The sequence below is a fragment of the Maniola jurtina genome, chromosome 13 (assembly GCF_905333055.1).
Source record: "Maniola jurtina chromosome 13, ilManJurt1.1, whole genome shotgun sequence".
Classification (NCBI taxonomy): Eukaryota; Metazoa; Arthropoda; class Insecta; order Lepidoptera; family Nymphalidae; genus Maniola; species Maniola jurtina.
In genome coordinates, this window is record NC_060041.1 from 1,980,270 (window position 1) to 2,004,857 (window position 24,588).

General features: G+C 40.1%; 2 protein-coding genes across 4 annotated transcripts in view; one reads left to right on the forward strand and one right to left on the reverse strand.

Annotated features, from left to right (window-relative positions):
• Nucleotides 1-813: 813 nt before the first annotated feature.
• Nucleotides 814-20,796, reverse strand: LOC123871128. Its single transcript, XM_045914734.1, has 3 exons — nucleotides 20,613-20,796; nucleotides 19,988-20,145; nucleotides 814-4,228 (listed from the first exon to the last, which is right to left on the reverse strand). The coding sequence occupies exons 2-3, from the start codon at nucleotides 20,128-20,130 to the stop codon at nucleotides 1,378-1,380; spliced, it is 2,994 nt and encodes a 997-aa protein (XP_045770690.1). The 5' UTR covers nucleotides 20,131-20,145; nucleotides 20,613-20,796; the 3' UTR covers nucleotides 814-1,377.
• Nucleotides 20,797-21,288: 492 nt separating this feature from the next.
• Nucleotides 21,289-24,588, forward strand: part of LOC123871133 (sex-lethal homolog) — a 33,408-nt gene continuing 30,108 nt past the window's right edge. For all 3 annotated transcript variants that reach the window (XM_045914743.1, XM_045914744.1, XM_045914746.1), the window contains exons 1-2: nucleotides 21,289-21,417; nucleotides 23,474-23,687. In XM_045914743.1, the coding sequence (XP_045770699.1) occupies nucleotides 23,607-23,687 (81 nt within the window). In that variant the 5' untranslated portion in view covers nucleotides 21,289-21,417; nucleotides 23,474-23,606. The remainder of the gene's footprint in view (nucleotides 21,418-23,473; nucleotides 23,688-24,588) is intronic.

Genomic DNA, 24,588 nt, shown 5'->3' on the forward strand with positions numbered 1-24,588 from the left:
TAAGTCTGGGCAATCGACCTAAGACTTTGAACAAAAGAGACTCGTGCTATCCCGCTCATAATGAGCGTGTACAAAACAACAACCAATACGAGAAGAACGCTATGATTAGGCGGATATTTTCGCCTATGCGCACGGAGTTGCGGCGACTCAGTGCGCATACACAGTGACCATATAAATTATAGATTCTAACGGTTGCCGTCGACCGAGTCGCCGGGCGCCTAGTCGACCGCGCGTTAGGCGCTGCGCAAACGTAGACACTTTTGTGTCTTCCATCGGATATAAGCTATGAATATTTTATCTCTATATAACCAGTAAGAAACCAGCAACTCTGCACAGACGTTGCTTCCAGTTGCTTCACCTACATACTCGTTGCCGATCAAAGTTTTCGGTGTCGGTAATTGGAAACACATGAAACATTGATAAACCATGCAATTTACTGAGCTACGCCGCAAGACACCGCATCTAAGCTTTTTTTTTTATTTTATTTATTTATTAAGAGCAAGCGCTTGACCACAATCACAACTGATGGAAAGTGATAATGTGGCCTAAGATGGGACGCGTTTTCCTAGATGACTATTCACTCTAGTTTTTAAAGATAGCTGGATTGTAAGACTTGTTTCCTGTGATGGTGTGCCGTGTCTGCAACAAAGTGTCTACGTTTGCGCGGCGCCTAATGGCTCATAAAAGTGCTAGTACTCGAAGTTGTTTTCAAACCTGTTTTATTTGTTGCTCAATGTCTAAGGTTCGTCTGGGCGTTGCTAACAAAGTAATATGCTCTCTTCTGTACCTATCGAGGTGTCGCAGGGAAGATTCCTTTGGAATGGAGCACTATGTTCATTACTAAATATCAGTTAGTTATAAGTTTTACCTTTGTTGTGGTTGTATCTATATTCTTTCATGCATGTTTATTTATTTGCGATTTTGCTAGGGCTAATGTAAACAATGATATAAGGGTTTATAATATTGTATTATATGTAAAGGCTCCTGGAATGAACTAGTGCCAATAGGTTGCGATTGTTGTATGTTTAAGGAAAGTCGATCATCACAAGTCCCACGAAGATCCCTGCGATATACCTAAATTATTGCCTGGTTGTGTTTTGATTTGAAAATAAAACGATATAATTTAATTGATGGAAAAATGTGTTTTATTCAAATAAAATAACCTATAATAATAATAATTTTATTTTACAATAAACCTAATTAGGATGCGCTACCTCTGTAGCTCCACTATCATAAAGCATGTCTCTAATATAAAATATCAATAATACCGCGGTGGGTAACTAAATCATCGATTTACTTTACTCCAATGTCCCTTTTATATACACACGACACACCGTCCTCCGAATCGGACTCCGAGGAGTCGACACGGATGCAGTGCTATAGAATAGAGAGAGTGATGAGCCGGTCGTGTATGGGGTCCAAGTTGCGCGTCTTGACGGCGCGCTGCGCGTCGAAGGGCGTGCGGAAGGCCACGCGCGCGTCGCCCGTGGGCTGGCCGCGCTCGTTGTAGCGGCGGATCACGTCGTCCTGGCTCAGCTCGAAGTCGCCGAAGAAGCCGAGGATGTCGTCGACAGTGGCGCGGAACGGCACGTTCTCCATGGACACGACGCAGCCGGGCGCGCCGAAGTCCTCCAGCGCGCAGTCGGGGTCGTCGTCGGCGCGCGCGCGCCCGCCGTCCGCGCCGAAGCCGCCGCCGCGTCCGCGCCCGAACCCGCGCCCGCGCCCGCGCTCGAACCCGCGCCCGCCGCGCTCGTTCCAGCCGCCGCGCCCGCCCCGCCCGCGCCCGGAGTCGTAGCCGCCGCGCCCGTACCCGCCTCTATCGAAACCTCCCCTCTCGAAGCCCCCTCTGCCTCGGAACTGGCCGCGAGGCGCGAATCCTCCGCGAGACGCGTTCATGAACTGCGGCCCGTTGCCGGACATCGCCTCGTGGCTCTGCTCGTTCGACTTCGGCCCCTCCAGCGCTTCCTCGACGACGCTGCGCATGACGAGGTCGACGGTGACGCGGCAGCCGTCGAGCGCGTGGCCGTGCTTGGTGGCCGCCTGGCGCGCCTCCTGCGAGGAGCGGAACTCGCAGAAGCAGTCGCCGGACGGCAGGCCGTTCATGTCGAGCATGAGGTGTATGCGCGCCGGCACCGCGCCCGTGTCGGCGAGGAAGTTGACGATGGTCCGGTCGGTGGCGTCGCGCGGCAGGCCCTTCATCAGCACGCAGTCGAGAGGCTCGTCGTCCAGGTCGACGGTTATGATCTGTTGGTTCATCGCGGAGGCGGCCTGCATCGGAACCTGCATCGGCGTCGGTATCAGCCCCGCGTCCGGTTGCTTGGGGAAGTTCATGCGGTTGGCCCAGTTGGCCGCGGCGGCCCGGGGCTCCATGTTGCCGGGGCCCGGGTACCCCGCGAACTGAGCGCCAGGGAACGGGGCTCCAAAATTTTGAGCGAAGGGCGCCGCCGGTTGAAAGAATTGCGGCTGTCCCGGCGCCTGCAAGGCGGGGCCGCCCTGCAGCGCCGGGCCGTTGTCCAGCTGCTGGCGGCGCTGGCGCGGGTCGCGAGGCATGGTCGGCTCCGGGATCTGCTCCTTGGGCGGTCGTTCTATCAGGGCCGGCTGCTCAATCTGATCGAGACTCTGTTTTTCTCTTATGAGATCTTCCTCCGTGACCGGCGTGAACACCGCCGGCCGTCTTCCGAAAAGATAGCTGTCTTTTCTCTTGAAAGCTAATTTAGCGTCGTCAGCCTTCACGAACTGGACCAGAGCGGTTTTAGTGCGAGTCGTTCGGTCATCGTCGAGCGTGATCGACAGGAGAGAGAATTCAGTGAACGCTTTGATAATATCGTGTTCCTGTATGAAGTTCGGCAGTTCTGACAGTCTGAGCATCTTGAAAGGTTTCGTCGCCGGCTCTTCCGCGTCGGCGATGACGAGGCTCGGGTCCTCGTCGTCGTTGTCGTCGCGGTAGGGCAGGAACGAGTCGACGGCGGCGTCGTACATGTCGTCGTCCAGCGCCTCCACCAGCACTTGCGCGCCCTTCAGCTCGTTAATTTTACGCTGCAGCGCCAGTTGCCTGGAGCGTGGGTCGCAAAATCGGACGAAAATGTTGCCCGTCCGCCGGCCCATGGCGTCGTTGATCATTTTGATGCCGTGCTTGTCGATCATGAAGGGAAAGAAGCGCCGCACGTCGCCGTAGCTCGTGTGGTTCGGCGCATTCCTCACGGCGACGCAGCAATCTCGCGGCTGGTCGTCGAACCTCGACGGTCGGCCTTCGCGCCGGAAGCCCCCGCGCGAGCCGCCGCCGCTCCCTCCGCGACCTCCTCGGAAACCGCTTCCGTTTTGTTGTTCGCCCTGGAAAGCGTTCGGATTGCGTTTCTTACCGAGCTCTTGCAGTTTGTTGAACGCTTCGGCTAGAGTCGGATCGTTGAAGCGAGGTTGCGTCGGTTCCATTTGTCCCATGGGTCCATTTTGCGGGGCATGGTTGGGCATCGTCGGCATGCGAGGCCCGTTGGGGTTCACGGCCAGCGCGGGCGGCGTCGGGGCCGCGGACGCCGCGCCGCCTCCCGTGGGATCGAGAGACCGCTCTTGCGAGCTCTGGAGCGACTTGGAGTCGATGCGTTTGTCGCGCGAGCGACGGGGCGATCTGTCGCGCGACCGACTGCGATCTTTTCTGTCCCGCTTGCGATCGCGTCTGTCTCGACTGCGACTCCGATCCCGCCGCCTTCTCTCTCTGGACCGCGATCTATCTCTGCGGTCTCTCTTTCTATCTTTCCGGTCTCTGTCTCTGGATCTAGAGCGGGATCTCGAACGTCGCCTATCTTTTTCTTTGTTGCGTTTTCTTTCCGCCACGTCCTCTTCCCTTTCTTCGTCGATGGGAGATTTGGACTGGGGACTGCCGAGAGGCGCCGGCGGTTCGATGACAGCGGGCTGGGGGATTTCTTGCGGGTTGCCGATGCCGGGGATTCCGAAACCAGAGAGTGGGTTGTTTCCCAGGGCCGCCGAGAAGGGAGAGATGGGCGGAGCGGCGGGTATGGCGGGCAGCACGGGCGCGGGAGCGGGCGCGGGCGCGGAGACCGGGGCGGGAGCGGGTGCGGGCGCGGGAGCGGTCAGACTCAGGATGGGAACACTCTGCCGTGCCGCCTCTATGACTTTGTGCATCTCCGAGCGTGAGCTCAGGAGCAACTTGACTTGAATCTCTTTGATTTTCCCCCCATCTAGCATCATAGCTTGGCGCGCGTCTTCGTCAGTACTGTAACAATAAGAAAATCATATTTGAATGACATCTAGGTGACCTATACCTACGTGCTTCTCTCGCGTCTATTCCTTTCTTTTAGACCGAGTTCGATTGTTCGACAATCGCACTAACAATTACTATTAAACATAACAGAATAAATGTTACACCTCTGATCTGTTGAGACCAAGCAGTCGAACAGAACGGAATAGATAATTCTTTCGTGTGAGTACGGAAATATATGTTTCCTTCCTTACAAGACACCTTCCTTCCTTTTTCTATTCCTTTTGGGTCGGGGCCCGACCAGATTTCACGCGTGCTAGAGTAGAATCATTTACAATAGTTGTAGGTACCTACCGACCTACATACATAAATGGCTCCACTCCTCACTAAAACGACCTTCCTCACGCAATGGTCTTATTACAGGGAGGTCCCGGGTTCGATTCCCGGCGGGGGTTTAATAATAATAAAAAATAAAAGTATCTGGTCTGGTGGGAGCATGGTGGAACTTCGGCCGTGGCTAGTTACCACCCTACCGGCAAAGCGGTGCCGCAAAGCGACCTATCGTTCTGATACGATGCCCTGTAGAAATCAAAGGGGTAAAAGTTAATTAAAAAAACTGCCATGCCCCTTCCAGGTCAGCCCGCTTCCATCTTAGTCTGCATCATAACTTACCACCAGGTGAGATTGCAGTCAAGGGCTAACTTGTACCTGAATAAAAAAAAACATCCGGCACCACTATGGTGATGGGTTGGACGGTGTTACAATTACGTTTCTGCCCAAATAGATAGATATTATGTATATCGACTGTAATAATAATAAATAATAGCTTTAGCTAAATTATCTAGTTATATCTACCTAAATTCGTAAACAGTATAGGTACGTATTTCCTAATACCTAGATCATCATCATGATCAACCTGTCGTCGGCCCACTACACGCACGGGGCTCCTCTCAGAATGAAAGGTTTTAGGGCATAAACCACATCGCTGGCCCAGTGTGGATTGGCAGACTTCACACACTTGACAATATTATGGAGAACTCTCAGACATGCATGCACGTTTCCTAACGATGCTTTCCTTCACCGTTATGTCAAATGATATTTAACTGTTTAGATATCATTTGCTATGAGCAATAGAATACCTATTTATTATTATAGAAAAAACCGGCCAAGTGCGAGTCAGACTCGCGCATCGAGGGTTCCGTACTCGGGTATTTTTCCGTCATTTTGCACGATAAATCAAACACTATTATGCTTAAAAATAAATAAAAATCAGTTTTAGAATGTACAAGTAAAGCCCTTACAAAATCCGAAAACCGTGAATTTGTGGTTATATGTATCACACAAAAAATAATTAAAATGTGTTCACGAAAAATTTAATTCACTAAATCACATATAGATGGCGCAGACCGTTATTAACTTGCAGAGATCTACTTATAGATGTTAGGTATATTATCTTGTTCAATGGTACGGAACCCTTCGTGTGCGAGTCCGACTCGCACTTCACTGGTTTTTTTAACCAACCTTTAAAAAGGAGGTGTGGTATTTTTCTACCTATAATATACACCGAAATATCGACATTTCTGAACGGATCTGCGTAATTTTTATTAAAATCGTTTGATAAACTGCGACACAGTCTCATAAAAAATTTGGATGCCAACTCCTCAATCCTGATGCTGCAGGGAACCTGACCACCAAAACTGATGAGATTTAGAAACTGTCGGTTATAAATTGATATTAGAGTTACCTACCAAGTGGAGACTTTGCAGTTGAGCTTGAGGACCTAACTCCTTAACACTGATGCTGTAAGGAACCGCATTCCTAAATCCTGGTGAACCCACGGGATTTTTAAAGGATCATCCGTTTAAAAATGTTTTTATGAGGTACAGAAATACCGGGGATGGGCTACTACGGATAGATTATGTCCTGGAAAATTACACGGGATTCTGAGAACGGGAATAATGAGCGGTGATAGCTAAGTGGTTAAGACGTCTGCCTTCTATTCGGAGGATCGGGAGTTCAATTCCGGGCACGCACCTCTGTGGCAATAGACCGGATTCAATATGGCCGCGCGCTGGGCCAAATAGCGCGGGAAGGGAAGTCATGATATGTCAAAAAGCAACTAATTTATATAAAAAATAAATAAATGGAGTAAAATAAAAAATGCAGTAAAATAAATAAATGGGGTAAAATAATAAAAAAAATATTTAAAAAAATATTTCCACGCTAATATTATAAATGCGAAAGTGTCTGTCTGTCTGTCTGCTACCTTTTCGCGGCCCAACAGTGTAACCGATTCTGACGAAATTTGGTACAGGGTTAGCTTATATCCCGGGGACGGAGATAGGCTACTTTTTATCCCGGAAAATCAAAGAGTTCCCGCGGAATTCCTGAAGATTCCATCCACTTAACTGATTTGTATGAAATTTGGTACCGAAGGAGCTTGCGTCCACCTAATCGAAATAGGCAACTTTTTATCCCGGAAAATCAATCAGTTCCCACGGGATCTATAAAAATCTAAATCCACGCGGACGAAGTCGCGGGCATCCTCTAGTAGGTATTTTATAACTCTAAATGTGTGCTTGGGACAGTACAAAAAGTCGTGCGTTTTATTTCACAGTGAAGCAAAACATCGTAAGGAAACCTGCATCTGAGTTGCATAATATTCTCAAAGGTGTGTGAATTCTGGCAATCCGCACTTGGTTAGCGTGGTAGATTGTGGCAAACCCATTCTCATTATGAGAGGAGTCCCGTGCTCAGTAGTGTGTCGGCGATGGGTTATTGATGCTACTAATATACTATAAATAGGCAGTATGGATGTATAGGTATAGGTGATCTCCAAAACTATAGTACGCGACAAGTCGAGATGGCAATCAGAGATAGTGCGGGTGTGTGAGCCGTCCCTCCGCCTCATACCCCGATTGCCATCTTGACCTGTCGTGTACTATACCTTGGTACTCATATTATTTCACTGATAGATAGAGCCTACATATTATGAGACCTTCGAGCGCTACCTATCTTCTTACTAATATTATAGAGGTAAAAGTTTGTAAGTTTGTTTGTAGGGGACAATTTCTGGAACTACCGAACCGATTTTGAAAATTCTTTCACCAGTAGAAAGCTACATTATTCCTGAGTGACAGGCTATATTTAAAAATTAGAGATCCCTACGAAAATGTAATAAGCTACCCTTGCAAAGCCGGGGTGTGTCGCTAGTAGGTAATAAGTTTATATACCTATAATAAGTAGGTACGAAATATAAATATCGTCCGCGCCACCTTGGCCACAGGCAAGTAAGTAACTTTGGCAATTTCTTGCAGAACTCAGCATTTTACTCTGTACAAGCATACGGGTAGGTAACTCAGCAAGTCATCTTTTCTGAAACGAGAAGTCACTCACAACTCTTTGACACGATAAAAGCGATTTCTGCAAGAAAACTTGCCAGTGGACACGGCCTTATGCGAAAGAAGATAAAGGTTAATTTAAAGGTTGTTCTCAAGACACCGCTCCATTCCCCTGACGGTGTGCGTTGCGCCTTATTCGATATATGGCGTGCAGGTCAGACGCATAAAAGAACTGCTACCCTAATTGTAATAAATTAGTGTTTATTTTTCATGAATTTTATTCTATCACACTAGTTAATATTATAAAGACGAAAGCTTGTGTGTATGTTTGTTACTCTTTCACGCTACTAAACTACTGGACGGATTTGGCTGAATGTAGAATGGTAGATTATACCATGGATTAACACGTTACTTTATATCCAGAAAAATCAAAGATTGTTAATAATCTATGTCCATTGTCCACGCGAAAGAATTCGCGGGCATCAGCTAGTCATAAATAAAAATTAATTTAATTTCATCATAAATAGTTAGAATAAAATTAATATGTAAATGAATTATGAACAGCTGTTAGATGACCTATCAGTACCTAGACAAATAATTAATAAATTTTGTTTTTATTTAAATGCTTACCTACCCTGACTTCAAACCTTGTGCACGTCACTGGCTATATGCAAGACTTCCTTCTTCACGAATAACTGTGAGGAACCGGAAACAATTTTGGCCTTAAAAAGTTGACTCGTTTAGAACCCACCCGAGTAAGGTGGAGCAGGATCAGCTATAACCTGGCCCCTAGTATCTACCTAATACAAAGTTGCATTCTGCAAAATCTGTTCAGTAGTTTCAGCGTGATGTGCACACAAGGACAAAAAATAAAAAAACCCGGCCAATTTCGAACTTTTACCAGAACTCGGACAATCCTAGGATTTACCGCAGCGACACGCAAAAGTCCGAATCATAGTAAGTCCGAAAAATAATAAGTCTGAATTTGGTATTTAGTGAAATTGTTGTACCTATTGTCTGTTAAGAGTTCCGTTCCCGATGGGTGCCAACAGGACACTATTACCTACTCAGTACTCAGCTTTCGGCGTCTGTCTGTCAGCGGGCTGTATCTCGTGAACTGTAATAGTTAAGAGTTGAAATTTTCACAGAATGTGTATTTATATTGCTGCTTTAAGAAATAATATTGGACGGTTTTGAAATGGGCTACGCCACAAGTTCCTCCAACTTAGCCCTCCTACTCGACCTCCGTTTCGCTACGGAAGCTGCCGGCTCGCTTCGCTCGCCACCTCACATTCGTTCTACTCGGGCTCGTAGGCTCGTTTCATTCAGGATATTCAGCATCACCTACCCGAGCTTCTGGCTTCGAGTTTTACAAAAATATTTTCGGAGTAGAACATACAAGACTGCGTGGAGTCCGGGTGATTCGTTGTTTACCTAGTTATTATTCTGAATTTTGCATGTCCCTGAGGTAAAACCTAGCCCTAAATAGATTTCAAAGTTCCACTAACTCGACAGATGGGTGTTCCTCCGAAACGACCTACATACGTTTGAAGAACAAAAACGGTGGATGGATCATCAAAAGGTCCAACCTTTGTTTTCTCTTCTCATTGAATAAGTCACAATCTTACAAAAAATCGGCCAAGTGTGTTCATTCCGTAGATAAAATATCGTTTATTCAATGGAATTTCCTGTTCTATCGCTGGTGATGTACCTAGACTTAATTAATTTTAAATAATTTAAGACTATTATGTATAAAACTGAATATAGTTAGGTCAGAATATATTAACCATTCTTAAATAGGTATCTAGGTGCTTTAATTTTAAGTAACTAGGTCAAAATCATCCTATCTACAATCATTTACTGAAGTCATTACCTACTGTATTTATGTATATTGCAATTTGCAATCCACCTACTAAAATTGTACCTAAATACGAAAGTGTCTGTCCGTTTGTTAGCTTTTCACGGTCCACCCGCTTTACCAATCTTGTATCTCAGAAAATCCTCATTCCTCTTTCCTGATCCATCATCAGACCTTGACCACTATATGCCTATAACCTATTCGTTGAGACTCTTCCAAGGAGTCCAAACATGATACCTTTTGCTGTAAGTTAGGTATTGAAGAGTTGGGTATCTTGCAGATTCCAGGTGACGCTGCAAGCTGCAAGCATTGCTTGAACTTGGGAGCCAACTGCCAAGGTATTGCTGGCTAGAGATATCTCAGATTTTAAGGTGCTTTTAATTAGCTGTTTGATGTTTCCACTAAAAGTTAGCTAGGTAGGTAGTTACTCTAGTTTTAGCAAAACTAGGTACCTAACAATTGTAACGAAATCCTTCCAATATAGGCTTTCACTAAAAGTTGTCTAAAATTCAATTTTAGCAAAATAACTGTAAATTCAAACAATCACGAATTTCGTAAGGGCCAAAATAATGGCTACACTCTAAACTTATGGTATATACGGTACAAGTCGGTACTAACATCGAGCGTTTAAAATGTAAGTGCATGTTGTAACTTTGAGACCTACCAAGTTTCACCAAGTCACCGCATGGTCCTCGTAATCTCCATGACTGCTTAGCAGAAAAAAACTTCAAATTTTTTAATAAAGCTAATGAATTTATTGTGAATAATCCTGATTAGTGTGGTAGCGATAGATATGGCCGCTCAAATGAAATAGTAAATTCCAGCAGTTTTGTGGGCGAATTTTCTTCTACGCAAGGCCAGACCCAACTGTGGGCAAAAGTTTCAAGCTCAGTTTCAACTACCATGATAGATAGGCACAGCACTCCAGTCTCTCTTTCAGTTGAATAAAATTTATTCGCAGCTTCATCAGATATACTAGCAAGAACCAAGTTTCTTACTGGGTCTTCTCAGTAGAAAAGACATTCCGAAACAGTGGCATCACATGGGGTCGCTCAACAACCGATGCTGGTGTGGAGTTATCCAAAATAAGTATATTTGACGCCTGGGGGGGAGTCAAGTAATATTGCGCTTGACGTTTTCTGTGATTTGGCTAAGGCTTTAGACTGTGTTGATCATGAAATATTAGTCAGGAAATTGCATCAATACGAAACGGATGTAACAATAGAGTTGATAAGTTCTTACTTAAATGATAGAAAACAAAAGGTAGACATGAATTGGATAACGGTCTCCAGGATCAGTTGTAAAAATAGAGATCCCACAAGGTTCCATTTTAGGACCTTTTCTATTCCTCATGTGCATTAATGATCTTCTTTACCTCGCTGGGATAATCACGAGATAATATTGTTTGCTGATGATACATCACTTTTATCTAAAGTCAATTGTTGATTAACTTTAGATAAAAGGCTGAAAGGTAAGCGGCGCAAGTATGCCTCTAGTCGAGGGTTATAGTTCCGTTTTCAGTGTAGACCCTGGGGTCATGTAGTCTTAGTGCTAAAAAATCTCAAACAAGACATTCACCGCGTATCGTTAATTACCCTATCTGTGACAAAAAGACCGCCTTGCGCAAAGGATCAGCCTGGCTGTTCAGCGCGGAAACGCAACTGACCATTGCCATAGTACTACCTACTAGTAGCATATCTTCAAATGGATACTAGTCTACTGTGAAGCAAGAAGTAAAAGAAGCAAGGACTGACCTACAGTTCAGGCCGTTTAACTGTTTAACTTGTCGGTGTACTACCGTGCACCGTGGTCCTAATTGAAGATGAGTAAGTATAGAAACCTGCTGGACGTGTAGAACGATCAATCTTCGATGGTCAATATCCTGTAGAAAGTTCTAGGTACCTATAATGTTTTCATAAGTTACTAATCGATAGAAAGGAAGTGAAACTTCTAGAATTACATGCATTTGTATTTCCTAAATGTTGTAGGTAGAAGGTAACTAGTAAATCATTTGAAGATTGTCAGAGAGATTTGTTGAGATTAAAGTCTGTCATGCTCATACAGCATATTTGGAGATTCCCCAGTTATTAAAAAAGTGTTTAAAATTAAGTATATGAGGGCAGAACCGCACTAAAATCCAGACAGAGCATACCTTCCTCCTTCCAGAGCTGCTGCTTATTACAAGTATTTGATCAAATATTTAATTCGATATCAACTAAAAAAAATTTCAAAACAAAAATAAAACCGACTTCAAGAACCACAAACATTAAAAAGTAAAAAAATAATTTTTGTTTAGCTGCACGTGTAATGTACCTAGGAAGTGTGTATGAAGTGGGGCGAGCATAATAAAACAAAATTCCACCCAAGCTCGCCCGATTTCATACCTAGGTACATTACACGGGTAGCTGAACAAAAATTATTTATTACTTTTTAGTGTTTATGGTTTTTGGTCGGTTTTTTTTTTGAATTTTTTTTATTTCACAATTTTTAGTGGCCCCACTGTACTATAGTTAATATTATGCTATGCCCAGTTAAAACCCTACTGTTTACTAAGCTATTACACTAATCGCGAGCAATTTGCTCTTATGCATTGAAGAGTTCTGTTCTCCATTTCCGAAGATATTCATCAGGTCTTCACCAAACAAAAAAAATCCAAATCGATCCAGGCGTCTTAGAGTAGTCGGGTAACATACATTAAAAAAAAGGTTCCGACGAATTGAAAACCTCCTCCTTTTTTCGAAGTCGGTTAAAAATAGGTTGGTTCGGGCTGCAGTAACTCTACTTTCCAAAGATGCGAGTGCTGGCCTGCATAGGTGTGTATCAGCAAATTCATAAAAAAAACCTTGCAAATACAAAATGGCGGCTGCAACTAGTCATGAACGCAAATATTGTTGGATGCATCCTCAGATTCCCCTGGAGCGCGATTCCTAGCTTGCTACCTACCTAGGAAGTTACATTGAGCGTAATATTATCATCTACCTAGTTAACTCTTTAAAGATTGCTGTTGGTATATGAGTGCAAAACATAGTTGGTGACCGCTTAGTCCATTATCCTAAACTCTTAATATTTTTTAGAAGAGGATGACTTACTTTTCGTCCAAAAATATAGAGGTCTCCAAAATGCAAGCTAGGTGTCTCTGTTCCAAAAAGATATCCACAAGAGTGTTTACGAGAATTTAGGTTTTTTAAAAATCCCGTCGGAACTCTTTGGTTTTCTGGGACAAAAGTAGCTTATATCTGTCCCGAGGATGCAAGCTGTCTCTATACCAAATTTCGTCAAAATCGGTTAAACGGATGGGCCGTGAAAAAATAGCAGACAGACATAAACGCACTTTCTAATATTAAGTAAGTATAGAAGTATGTATAGATAGCAAACTGTGGATGCGTTGCTACAGTTTGATAAGTAGGTTGTTCAGACGTTTGTCTAGGTATTCAAGTCATACATTCATCCGTTTGAAGAACTAGCACAGGTTCAGAATCGTAGGTACTTATACCTCTGGTATCTTGGTAGGTAAACATAAAAATGCCGTTTTACCCTCCATATTTAGAAAAAAGATTCACATTTTTTTTCTCGTCTGGTTAAAAAAAAAGAAGATTCATTCTAATCTGTTCTACGCCTCACGGATTTTTAGAAATGTGTAATCTGTAACAAGTAGTTTGAAAACTAATAGCTAGAATCTCGAAATCCCTCACAGAGACGTGGAGATTGCTTGACTTCGTAGTGAAGCAGAAGAGGTTGAAGACGAGATGCAATGAGAAATTACTGCCCTCGTAACGCTATCTGCAGTAATCGTCATTTTTGAGATTTTCATTTTTTTACAAAAATGGACTCCCAAGGAGCCTTCCGATACGATAAAAAATAATTTTCAGGAAAATTTTCATTGGAAGTATGTTTTTTGCTAAGGATTTTCCTGAAAATTATTTTTTATCGTATCGGAAAGCTCCTTGGGAGTCCATATTTGTAAAAAAAAGTGAAAATCTCAAAAATGTCGATTACTGCAGATAGCGTTTACGAGGGCAGAAAATTGGTGCCGCAAAAGTTTTGAAGAAGTTGCTATTTCAAGTTGTGTTGTCGATTATTTTATACTTAATCTAATAGTAAAAACGCTAGATAATCAACATTCTCCGCATTTTCCTGGCTGTGACGCGATGATGCAAAGAGCTAGATTTTTTGCAAGAACAGCGTAGCAGAAGGTAGGTATAGTTACCGGTAATAAAATACTCGCGTTTGACCTACGAAGAGAGATTGTTCCACGCGTTCGTGTACTGTGTACGGATGTAGCACTCACATTAATGCAGATGGCGAACGCGGGGTGCGGCGCGGCGCGTGGGTTGTTATGCTGCTCTCCCTTGTACGTTGCGCCCCACTAACGCCTAAAAAATGCCATTGCGACGAGTCTTGAGGTTAAGTTCAGGAACAACTATTTGTTTGGTGCGAACAATACCTATTAGTTATCAGTAGTGCAGTTTCAGGTCAGAGCTGCCTACTCACTACTGGAGACAGCTTCTGGATCGGTTTAGTGTATATTTGGTCTCACGTAGATTTCAGATGGCTACAAATAATTAATTGAGATCATTAATCACCACCATGTTTGCTTTAATCCGTTCGCATAAAAATACATACAACTACTTATTCTCTTCCAGAGAAAAGGTTCCCGTATACCTACTCCTTTGGAATGTTACGCTCACCTTGCCAATATTCTAACAAGATTTAATTACTATATTACGCTAACCTTTTTATCGTATAAAGCACCTGGCCAAGCACACGCCGGCTACTATATCCAGAGAAATTAGGGTCCTTCGCAATTCGCACCAGAGGCAATCGACGCTGCTTTGCACCAATGCTAACTCCGTAAATTGTGATTATTCGAGCCTACAAGGTCAAGTGGAAAGAAGGAAGGAAGTGGCGAGCGAAGCGAGCTGCCGACATCTTGGTACTTGTGTAACTAATGGTGTACTTATTGCAATATTAAGATATCCTATTCCATAAAATTGTTTCAGTAGTTTCCCCCTGTTCCCTAACAGTTACCATTTTTCTCTGAGTTATTTTGTCATCATGGAGCAAACCTTATCAAATTACTGAACAACACTTACCAAAGAAGGCTAATGTAAAATATGAAATGTCAGTCAAATGATTCAACTAATACTTAATTAGAACTACAGTTGGTTCCAGGCAAAAATTGTTCTGGACAACAGTGCAGCGAATATGTTCTGATACAAGAAATATGAGTTTTTGTGACGATTCTATTGCGTTGAAACACCTCCGCCCGCCGCGCCTCAATTCGTATCACCAACTATATCAATTCATAATCAGTATATTCTGATTTTTCGTGCCATCCACTCTAACTACCTCTAGTGCTACTATCCTAGTCATTGCGATCTCATCTACAATAACGACTATTATTAATTATTATACCTACGCAAGAAGTATTATCATTACATTTAAAAAACTTAGGTTGGACTCCCAACTTAGTAATTTGCTCCAACTTGGTAAATTGCTAAGTTGGAAGATGCAGATTTAGACGCATCCCTGTTCGGTTTGAGCAAAGTGAAGATGAACGATATGGCAATCATTTACTAGCATATGATTTAGGTGAAGAAGACTAATCCGTAAATATTGGATATTTCCTAGCGATCCATGGAAGATCAGAGTTGAGCCTGTGCTTCCACCACTGATAGCAAATGGTGTCTGGGGTGTTTATTTTGGAATCACGCATTACACAATTTATTAAGATTGAATCAGCTAACCTAACTACTTATTTGTTTAACTGCTGTGGAACTTAATATCGAGTAGGTACAATAATTGATGTTTGACGATTTAGAGCTGGTAGATTGTGTTTTCTACTTGAATATTTTAAGTGTTTGAGTATTGTCAAGTTCACTCTGTAGGTCGATTCCGGAAAACCTGCATCAATTATGATTACAATCGCAATTATTGTGATTGGCTGGAAATTCTGGTATTCTTGGTGCAACAATGCATTGTAACCAATAGGAACGAGTGTCAACCAATCGTCAATTGCGATCGTGAAAGGTGATTGCGATCGTCAAATTGTGGCTGTCATTCTACCGTAATCGAGATCCAGGTTTATCGGTTTTCGTCGCTCTTAAAGGAGCTTTGGTCCGAATCGTGCGTTTTTGTAGTCAGTTTTCCCTCAAGTACAAATGAAAATTAAGTTTACGACAGCCTTGAACATTTTTGGCCAAATGGCCAAGCTGACAATGAAGAAACTGGTCAAGGCTTGCGCGAGAGAGAGAGGGGCTTCCATTAAACAAAGATAGTGTCCCTATCCCGAATGTGCATATATATCGAAGACAGGCGCTGATGACAACCTTAAACCTCCGTAGGCTCCAGTAGACAGCGCAGTTCTGCCGCTAATAATTATTACCTACAGTAAAAAAAAAAGATTCCGACGAATTGAGAACCTCCTGCTTTTTTGGAAGTCGGTTAAAAAGGTGCTTGTTGTTGCTAACGCGGACGAGCAAGAAATACAAAACAATGGTTCCGTTAACGGTCGACCGCCCAACCGATGTTGCCGCTGCCTCCATGCCTGGCACCTCCAGCCTACTTTACATACTAAAATGATATATGTCCGTTTGTCCTTTTCTAAATTGTGTAGAGATTCACATTTGTTTGAACAAATTTTTCCGATAGCGTTCACCTCATTTAGCTTAGTTTTGTTGTCAATTATGTAATTACTTACAGGGTAATCACAGCCTTAAGTTTCAGATAAAACGGGACAGATTTATGTTAGCGATATAACGCTATCTTGTTTTAAGTGCTCAAGAGAGTATGAGCAAAGTCAATGTGTGTTCTATAGATTTCGCCTGAGATCTATAGTGTTCTTTGTCTTTGCTCAGACTTTACTTAAAAGTTAAAATGACACAGATTTACGTATCTGACCTAAATCTGTCTTATTTTAACTCGGTCTTAAGTCTGAGTAAAGTCCAAGTCCATAGATCATAGCATGAGATCTTGAGATTAAGAGTCAATTGCAAAATCAATAAAAGAAAAGTTTGGGGTGAATTGGTAGTCAAAGTTTAACGGTAATCCGTAGATGTAGCTTAACTTCAACCGTCTGATAAGTAACTGGCCCTAAATGCTTACCTGTTGACTTAATTTATATTCAAAAGTTACATACCCTTTTGTAGAATAGTAGCAGAGGTTGAACCTTATCAGACATGATTTACTTATGATAGGTATATTTGTATGTAATAGATTTGTAGTTAAATATACTAACTAGGTCATTCGGAAAGAAGGTCCTGACGCAAAATGAGGTCACTGTACTCATTATTATAAACAACTCTTACATTTTCCTTTTTTTCTCTCTTTACCTCTTTTCCTTAGTAAGAGATACTATGGAAGGAACCTTAAATTAAAAAAAAACATGATTTTGATAATATAAGATTTTTTTCATAATTTAAGGTTTGGTTCCAAAGAAGTTAGTTTATAATGAGTAAAAATATTCCCTCTTTCCGACTGACTTTGTATCAAGAAGTCAAGAGAAAGTTATTTTAATCTTGTAATACCTAAGTTCTAGTCCTAAAGTGAAGTGGATACCTTTTTTAAAGTATTATCGTAAATATTTGTTTTATTTCATCCAAGATGGATACATAAAGTAGGTATAAAGACAGCTTTGTTCGAGGTTCATTTATTTGTAAAAAGTAATTTTAATAACCTAATATAGGTATACTTATATGCTATTGAGATCTTTTCATTGTAATATGTTCTTAGAAATATCATAGCCCCCTATTACAAAACTATGTAATGTGCATTTATCACAATTTTTCTTATAGGCTGATAATTTGGTTAATTCACTTGTACAAAACTACAGACGGTTCACAATAACTTGTCCCCTAATGTTATGTTGGCACTATTGAAAATCACACAATAATAAACCCTAAGTTCTAAAGCGAACAAAACAATGGTGCCAACATGATAGCATCAAGTTGTAGTGAATGGTCTGTCAAATGTGTTGAGCCTGAACTAAAATGACAAATCTAAATATATTGCTATCTCTTTCATAATTTCTCCCTACGGAAAAGGATAGCATTAGATTTTGACCTGTTATTTTAGTTTAAAGATTATGTACAATAGAATTAGCCACACTGTTTAGCAAGAATACAATAGCCAATAATAAAAATTGGACATTGCATAACGATAAAGATACTTTGTCCTACACAATACTAAAACTAAACTGTACTGGACAATATAATATGTTTATTTGTGTAGTGGTTAAACCTTGTTTGACAGCAATAGCGTGACACTTGCCTGCTGTCACCTTAGACTGCACATCATCACTTACCACTCCCTTGTGACCAATTGTGTGTGACCAAATGTAAAATATTGACAAATCAAATTCATCAAATTAATTGTGGTATGTACCTGTTATCTACATAATAATGACACCAACAAACTTTTAATAATCAGTCCTATCTATAATCACACTTCACACTAATCACACTTATATTATAAAGGCGAAAGTTTGTGTGTATGTTTGTTACTCCTTCACGCAAAAACTACTGGACGGATTTGGCTGAAATTTGGAATGGAGATAGATAATATCCTGGATTAGCACATAGGCTACTTTTTATCCCGGAAATCAAAGAGTTCCCACGGGATTTCGAAAAACCTAAATCCAAGCGGGCGAAGTCGCGGGTATCGGCTAGTCTGTCAATAAGTTATTTAGCAATTTAAAAGTTGTAATTTGTCAAAATTGTTTGGTCTTTTTGACAAATAACAATATTACTATCTTATGAAGACATTACAGATACATTGATTTTCGCAGAAAGTAGTAGGTGTAGTACTATACATAAGATAGTCATTTCAAACAAAAAACTTTTGCAGACTGCAACTTTTGCTTACAATTTGATGTCCAGTGTCATACTAATTTTGGCAGCTTCATAGAATTCAATTTTTGTTAGAAATAGCTCTTCTTTAGGTACTAATTTAGTTCTATGGCCGACAGTCTCTCTATTGGTTTTTTAATGCCATGAATTCAGGTAATAGTTTATCTAGCCTAGTAAGATAGCCTAGCCTAGTAGTTAAGAGGTGAACATTCTATTTGGGCGGGTCCGAAGTTCGATCCTGGCTCAAGCTAACTTAAATATGACTTGTTTTAACAGTGAACAAAAACATTGTGAGGAAACCTGCATGCTCGAGAGTTCTCTAATCTCTATAATGTTTACAAAGGTGTGAGGTTTGCCAATTTGTACTTTAGTATAGTGAAGTTTGGCTTAAATCCTTCTCATTTTGAGGAGACCTGTGCACAGTGGTGCTGGCTGGCGATGAGATGAATTACCTTCCATATAAAGCCCGATGCATACCTACAGATTGGAGTACAGCAGTCTTTTTTAACAATTTAAAACTATTTACTTTTACAGCTTATGGATGAAACTTCTCCACCGCCGCTTTGCCACTAATTATATAAATTGGTATGCCTAATTAGATAAATATTAGTTTCTATGTCAAAGTAAATAAAGATTAATTTGAGTTGTTATCCACTGTACCTCAGCTACACTCCACTCTGCCAGTGTGTATTACTCTTTAGAGGTTTAGTTAACGATGACTCCTATTAGTCCAGGAAATTAGTTTTAGTTTTGTGTGCAACAAAATTAGCACTTATTACAAGTTTCATAATACAGGGACATTGTAGCCTAGCTCTGCAAAATTTTCATATTTGATAAAAGCTGAAAATTCATAATCTGCAACCTGAATGTCAAATTCTTTATTCTTTATAGATTCAGCAGCTGGTAGATTTACATACTTGCTGAGAGATGTGCTATATTTAAATAAAATAATAGTATTGGCAAGTTACAATAATATTATAGTATAGTATCCACAATCAGGGAATACATAGGTAAAATACAGTTGGTGTCAAGTAAAAAAGATTTCTGTGAAGCGGATATGACTGCGCATGATGGATATTGGCTTGTAGCCAATGTTTAAATAATAATCAATCTATCTGTAACTTCTAAATAAAATTAAATACATACCAAAAATTGCAGAACAAGCAAGATTCGAGCCTTTGTCTCTCTTGGGAGCCTATGCTACCAGACCATGGTTACCACCAGTGCCAAAATTTCAGATATTATGTATAATATATAGGTTAAATAACTACCATAAAAATTATCTGTAACATGTCAATAAGTTACATAGCAACATTGCTATTTGTCAAATAACAACATTGATAAGTAACTTGTTGACATATTTAATGATTTATCAAAAACTACCTATTTATGGTCTTTGTTGACAAATAACATTGCTAAATCACTTATTGACCGATTACACATACATTGATTATTACTATTAAGACTTTCCTACATGAACATGAATTGAAAGGTTAACCTATGACGAATCGCGCGGCAGCACAGATACACCACCCTGGCTCCCTTCATATAACCAAAAAGAATGATAAATCACTCACTGTGCATTTGTTTTCCTGACATCAACTGTACCTATGCTATGTTACCTTTCAGATTTTATCAAATTAGTTCCTAGAGTTTCCTACCAGGTTTCAATATAATTTTGTATATTTTATATTATTTATAGGCTGTAGTTTATCAGTAGTATAGCTACCTGAACGCAATGAACGCATCTCCAAGCTCGCCGCCTACGATGTGCACCCCACCCTCGGGGATTGAGAGGCCTCGAAAGAAATTCCTAATGTCAAGAGCATTAGCCGACCAAGGCAGGTTCTGTAGTCTTATGATGACACTCATGTTTGCGCCAAGTTCCTAGAAAATAGAAGGAAAGTCCGGTCCATTTTTTTTTTGTAAGTTTAATCAATTCAAATGGCAATCCGATCGGTAGGACGTATAAAATTAGTCATTCGAATGTCGGCCAGCTACACACTTCATATTTAAGTGTGCTTAAATATTAACAAAGGAGTTTTAAAATTTGGGGTGCCTACGTTTTAGAAAATGTCATATGAGCAACGGATTGTAACGTTAACCAAACTTTATTGCAAACATTTTTGTGATATGAAGACATAGATATGTTATGAAGAGCCATCGCCCAAAAAAGATAATTCTGGCATTTTATCAAGTACCTATCAACAGGATCTTGAATAGGCATATTGACGTCAAAATTCAAGAATACATATAATTTCTAAATGGACCATATTCTCAAAGCTAACGCTTTGGCGCATTTTCAGATAAATTTACGTGGCCCAACAAAAAAATACCTTCTATCTGGGACTCACCTACAAATATCCTAAGTTTATAACTACACACACTTGCTATACTCAATAATATTGCATTTTTTTGCACAGTTAAATCACACTAGACAAAGCATTTATGAGAAAAATACTAATATTTCTTTCATTCAATATAACCCCAAGCTCTAAAGTAAAGCAAAAACAAAATGGCGCGGGGGCCGCGAATCGCGATGCCTGATCAGTGTTGCCACTTGCCTGCCAGCAGCCAGCAGACCATAGCCAGTTGTCTTTAATCGCAGATACGGGTAACAATGATAGTATATTATGGTATATTGTACAATGATTTAAACAAATAAATAATAATTATTGTATAAAAAATATTGATAAAAAAAAACTCATTATTTTGACTAATTTCTAAAACTGAACACTTTCAAGCAAAGATTTTTATGTAATCCTGTGATGATGATACTGCCATTTTCGGAATTAGAATGCCATAAGCCTTCTTTGTCGTATTAATTTACAAATTGTGAAAAACCAAATTAAATTTGAATTTCGCGGGCAGACCCGTCTCATGCAAAAAAAAATGCATCAGCTACAAAAGAAACTAGGCACAATATTTAACCCATTTCTAAAGTTATCCACATCCACGCAAAATATTTTTTTTTCTTGATAACCCAGACCATAGGCAACCATAGATAAAAATTAAGATTCTATAGATTATAGAATAGAGAGTCGCAATCGGCAAAAAAATTAAAAATTGGGTGACATTTCTGAATAAATTGTAGCGATATTGAAAATTCCTCAAACCCAAAACTTCTTAGTTATTTCTTATAGATTCAAAGTGTAAATTGTAAGTATTCCTTTAATTCACTGCGTTAATAATTTATAATTATTTGGTGCTATCTTCTATCACTAAAATTGCTTCGAATTGTTCATGCTAATGTTTCAAATACATAATTACTTTAATCCTGTTTATTTGCCGATTCAATTTTATTATACATTCATTTATAACGTATTAAGGTATTGTGCTTTCAATTAAAAGTGCAAATAAATCGATAGCATTGTTACAAATAATATTTTGAGAAGTTTGGTTGTATGGGTTCCCAGTTGACAATACGAATTAATAAAATTACGAACGTCCCTTGCGGCTGAAATAAATGTTGTGCAGTCTAATAGAAAGTGTAGTTTTGTATAAAAACTTCATAAAATTGAAACATTGTGTGAAATATTTTGTTGCCAAAGTTAAATCTTGGAGCTTGAAATATTTGGTGTTCATATAATTATGTACTTAAGTAGTAATAGTAGTTCATTAAACATTTCAAAACCATGATGAAATTTAGTTTTAAATCAAGTATGTATACTATAAAGTTGTTTAGTTAAGAGATTACATATTAAGTGTTTTTCATCTATCTTTGTACCAAATTTCATCAAAATTTATTAAATAGATGGACAGTAAAGTTCACAAATGACTATATCTGTGAGGGTGCAATTACAGAGAGTAGTCGGGATTGTCTTTTTTACTCAACCAGACATCTTTTACATATATCTGTTTTGTTTAAACTTAAGGATGAGATTTTTATTATAGAGTATAGTTTGACATGGGACACACTTAAAATTGGTCAAGTGGGAATCAGATTCATACATGAAGGGTTCTGTACCATAGTATAAGAAATAACACTTTTTAATTTTTTAAATTTCCAAGACACCCATTTTGAAATTTTTATTATTTGTTGTTATAGCGGCAATAGAAATACACATTCTGCAAAAAAATCAATTATTTGCTTATTATGGTTCACAAGATACCGCCTGTTGACAGACAAACAGATGTAATAGTATACTTAGTAATAGGGTAACTCTTGGGGTACAGAAACCTGAAAATGAGTTATTTGTTTGACATAAATCTGTCTAGTTTTGTGTCTGCTTTAAGTAAAGTCTAAGTAAAATTGATTGTATGCTCTATTTATTTCAGTCTAAGTTAAGTCTCAGCAAACTCAACTATGCTCTATAGATCTCAGCCTTAAAGATTTTTGTAAAAGTACTTTTTAAGTAACTAGCTTATGCTTGCTTAGGGGTTGAATTTTCAAAAATCCTTTCTTAGCTAGCGGTTGTCTTACATAATAGCTATGGTGCATGCCGAATTTCATCACAATCTGTCTAGTACTTTGAGCTGTGTGTTGACAGATCAGTCAGTCAGTCAGCTTTTCTTTCATATATTTAGAGATTTGCTTACAATGGGGTTGAGTTGTCTAAGTAGACAAACATTCCAATTAAAAAAGTAATCTAAGCTCGATACAAAAGGTTATTAACCCCCGACCCAAAAAGAGGGGTGTTATAAGTTTGACGTGTGTATCTGTGTATCTGTGTGTCTGTGTATCTGTCTGTGGCATCGTAGCGCCTAAACGAATGAACCGATTTTAATTTAGTTTGTTTTGTTTGAAAGGTGGCTTGATCGAGAGTGTTCTTAGCTATAATCCAAAAAAATTGGTGCAGCCGTTTAAGAGTTATCAGCTCTTTTCTAGTTTTCTTGTAGAAAAGAAGGTTACATAACCGTTAGGTTCATAATATTATGTCAATTGACAAAATATGTCAAGCTGTCAAGATGGACGTTGCCTTGATACATAATTATTTATTTGAAAATGATGTTTTGGAAAACTCAGATACTTTGGATCGTATGCGCGGAATAGTCCAAGAAAATCGGTTCAGCCGTTTGAAAGTTATCAGATCTTTTCGGTCTTTTCTAGTTACTGTAACCTTCACTTGTCGGGGGTGTTATAAATTTTTAATTTACACTTGTATATAAATTGTATTATTGTTAAGATCATTGACCTTTACCATGGCTAACCTGATTTAGCATTCTTTATGCTATTCTAGAATATTTTACAATTCTTTCCATATTTTTATTACAGATATTATCTACAATTTAGCATTAAGGAAGTACAAAATTGTGCAAAATGGCTTTAAGTATGTGGTTATAGAGTGGTCCCTCAAGATAAGGGAGGTGCTAGTGATTTTGGGGTCAAGTCATTGAAAGGTCGATCAATGTGTGACCGGTACCCAGGATATCTGTTCGGTGGGACCCCAGTGAGCAGCTGGGACAGAAGCTTTAATTCATTAGAAAATGTAAGTATTTATCATGCTGGAGGCAATAAGTATTGGACGAGAACTGTAAAATGGTGGCAATCACAATAGATTGGCTACGGTCAATGTGATACAGGGGCTGAAGTGCCCTGCATAGCCACCCTTTGGCGGCTATGCAGGGCACTTCAGTCACGTCAGTCAGCAAGAAGAAGAAGTATTTATCATCGTTATCCCATGACTATCTCAATAATGAGTGCGAACCTCCTCTCAGAATGTTAAGATTTTAGACCCCTACACTGGCCAATGCGATTGGCAGTACACAGACCTTTGAGAACACTATGGAGAACGATCAGCTATGCAGATTTCCTCACTATATTTTCCTTCATCATTAAAGTGTAAGTAAGTATTTCTCTTTGTCTGTCATCTTTTCACATCACAACTGATGAACCAATCTTGATGAAAATTGGTACATGTGCAGCTTTTATCCTAGATATAGACTGGATACTTTGTATCCTAGAGCTATTTATTACTAAGCCTCCGCTGTCCATCTGTCTGTCCACCTGTCTGTTTGTCAGCGGGCCATATCTCATAAACTGTTGAAATTTTTACAGAATGTGAATTTACTGCTATTTTTAACTCTACTGTTGCTTTAACAACAAATACTAAAAATTTCAAAATGGCCTCCATGAAAATGAATACTTATTTCTTGAACTTTGGTACGGATTACGGAACCCTTTGTGTGCGAGTCCAACTTGCACTTGTCCTATTTTTTATTACTTGTTGTCATAGCGACAATAGAAATAAACACTGAAAATTTCATCTCTGTTTATTATTGTTCATGACATCCCAGACAGACAGATAGACAGACAGTGAAGTATTAGTAATAGGATCCCATTGGTACCCTTTAGATACGGAATCCTAAAAATGATTTAAAACCTAACCT

Excerpts from the sequence above, each read along its gene's own strand:
- LOC123871128 (XM_045914734.1), bottom strand. The coding sequence starts at position 20,130 with ATGAGTGTCATCATAAGACTACAGAACCTGCCTTGGTCGGCTAATGCT. Across the intron at positions 4,229-19,987 it reads GATGCGTTCATTGCGTTCAG|TACTGACGAAGACGCGCGCC; the intron begins GTAGCTATACTA and ends TTATTGTTACAG.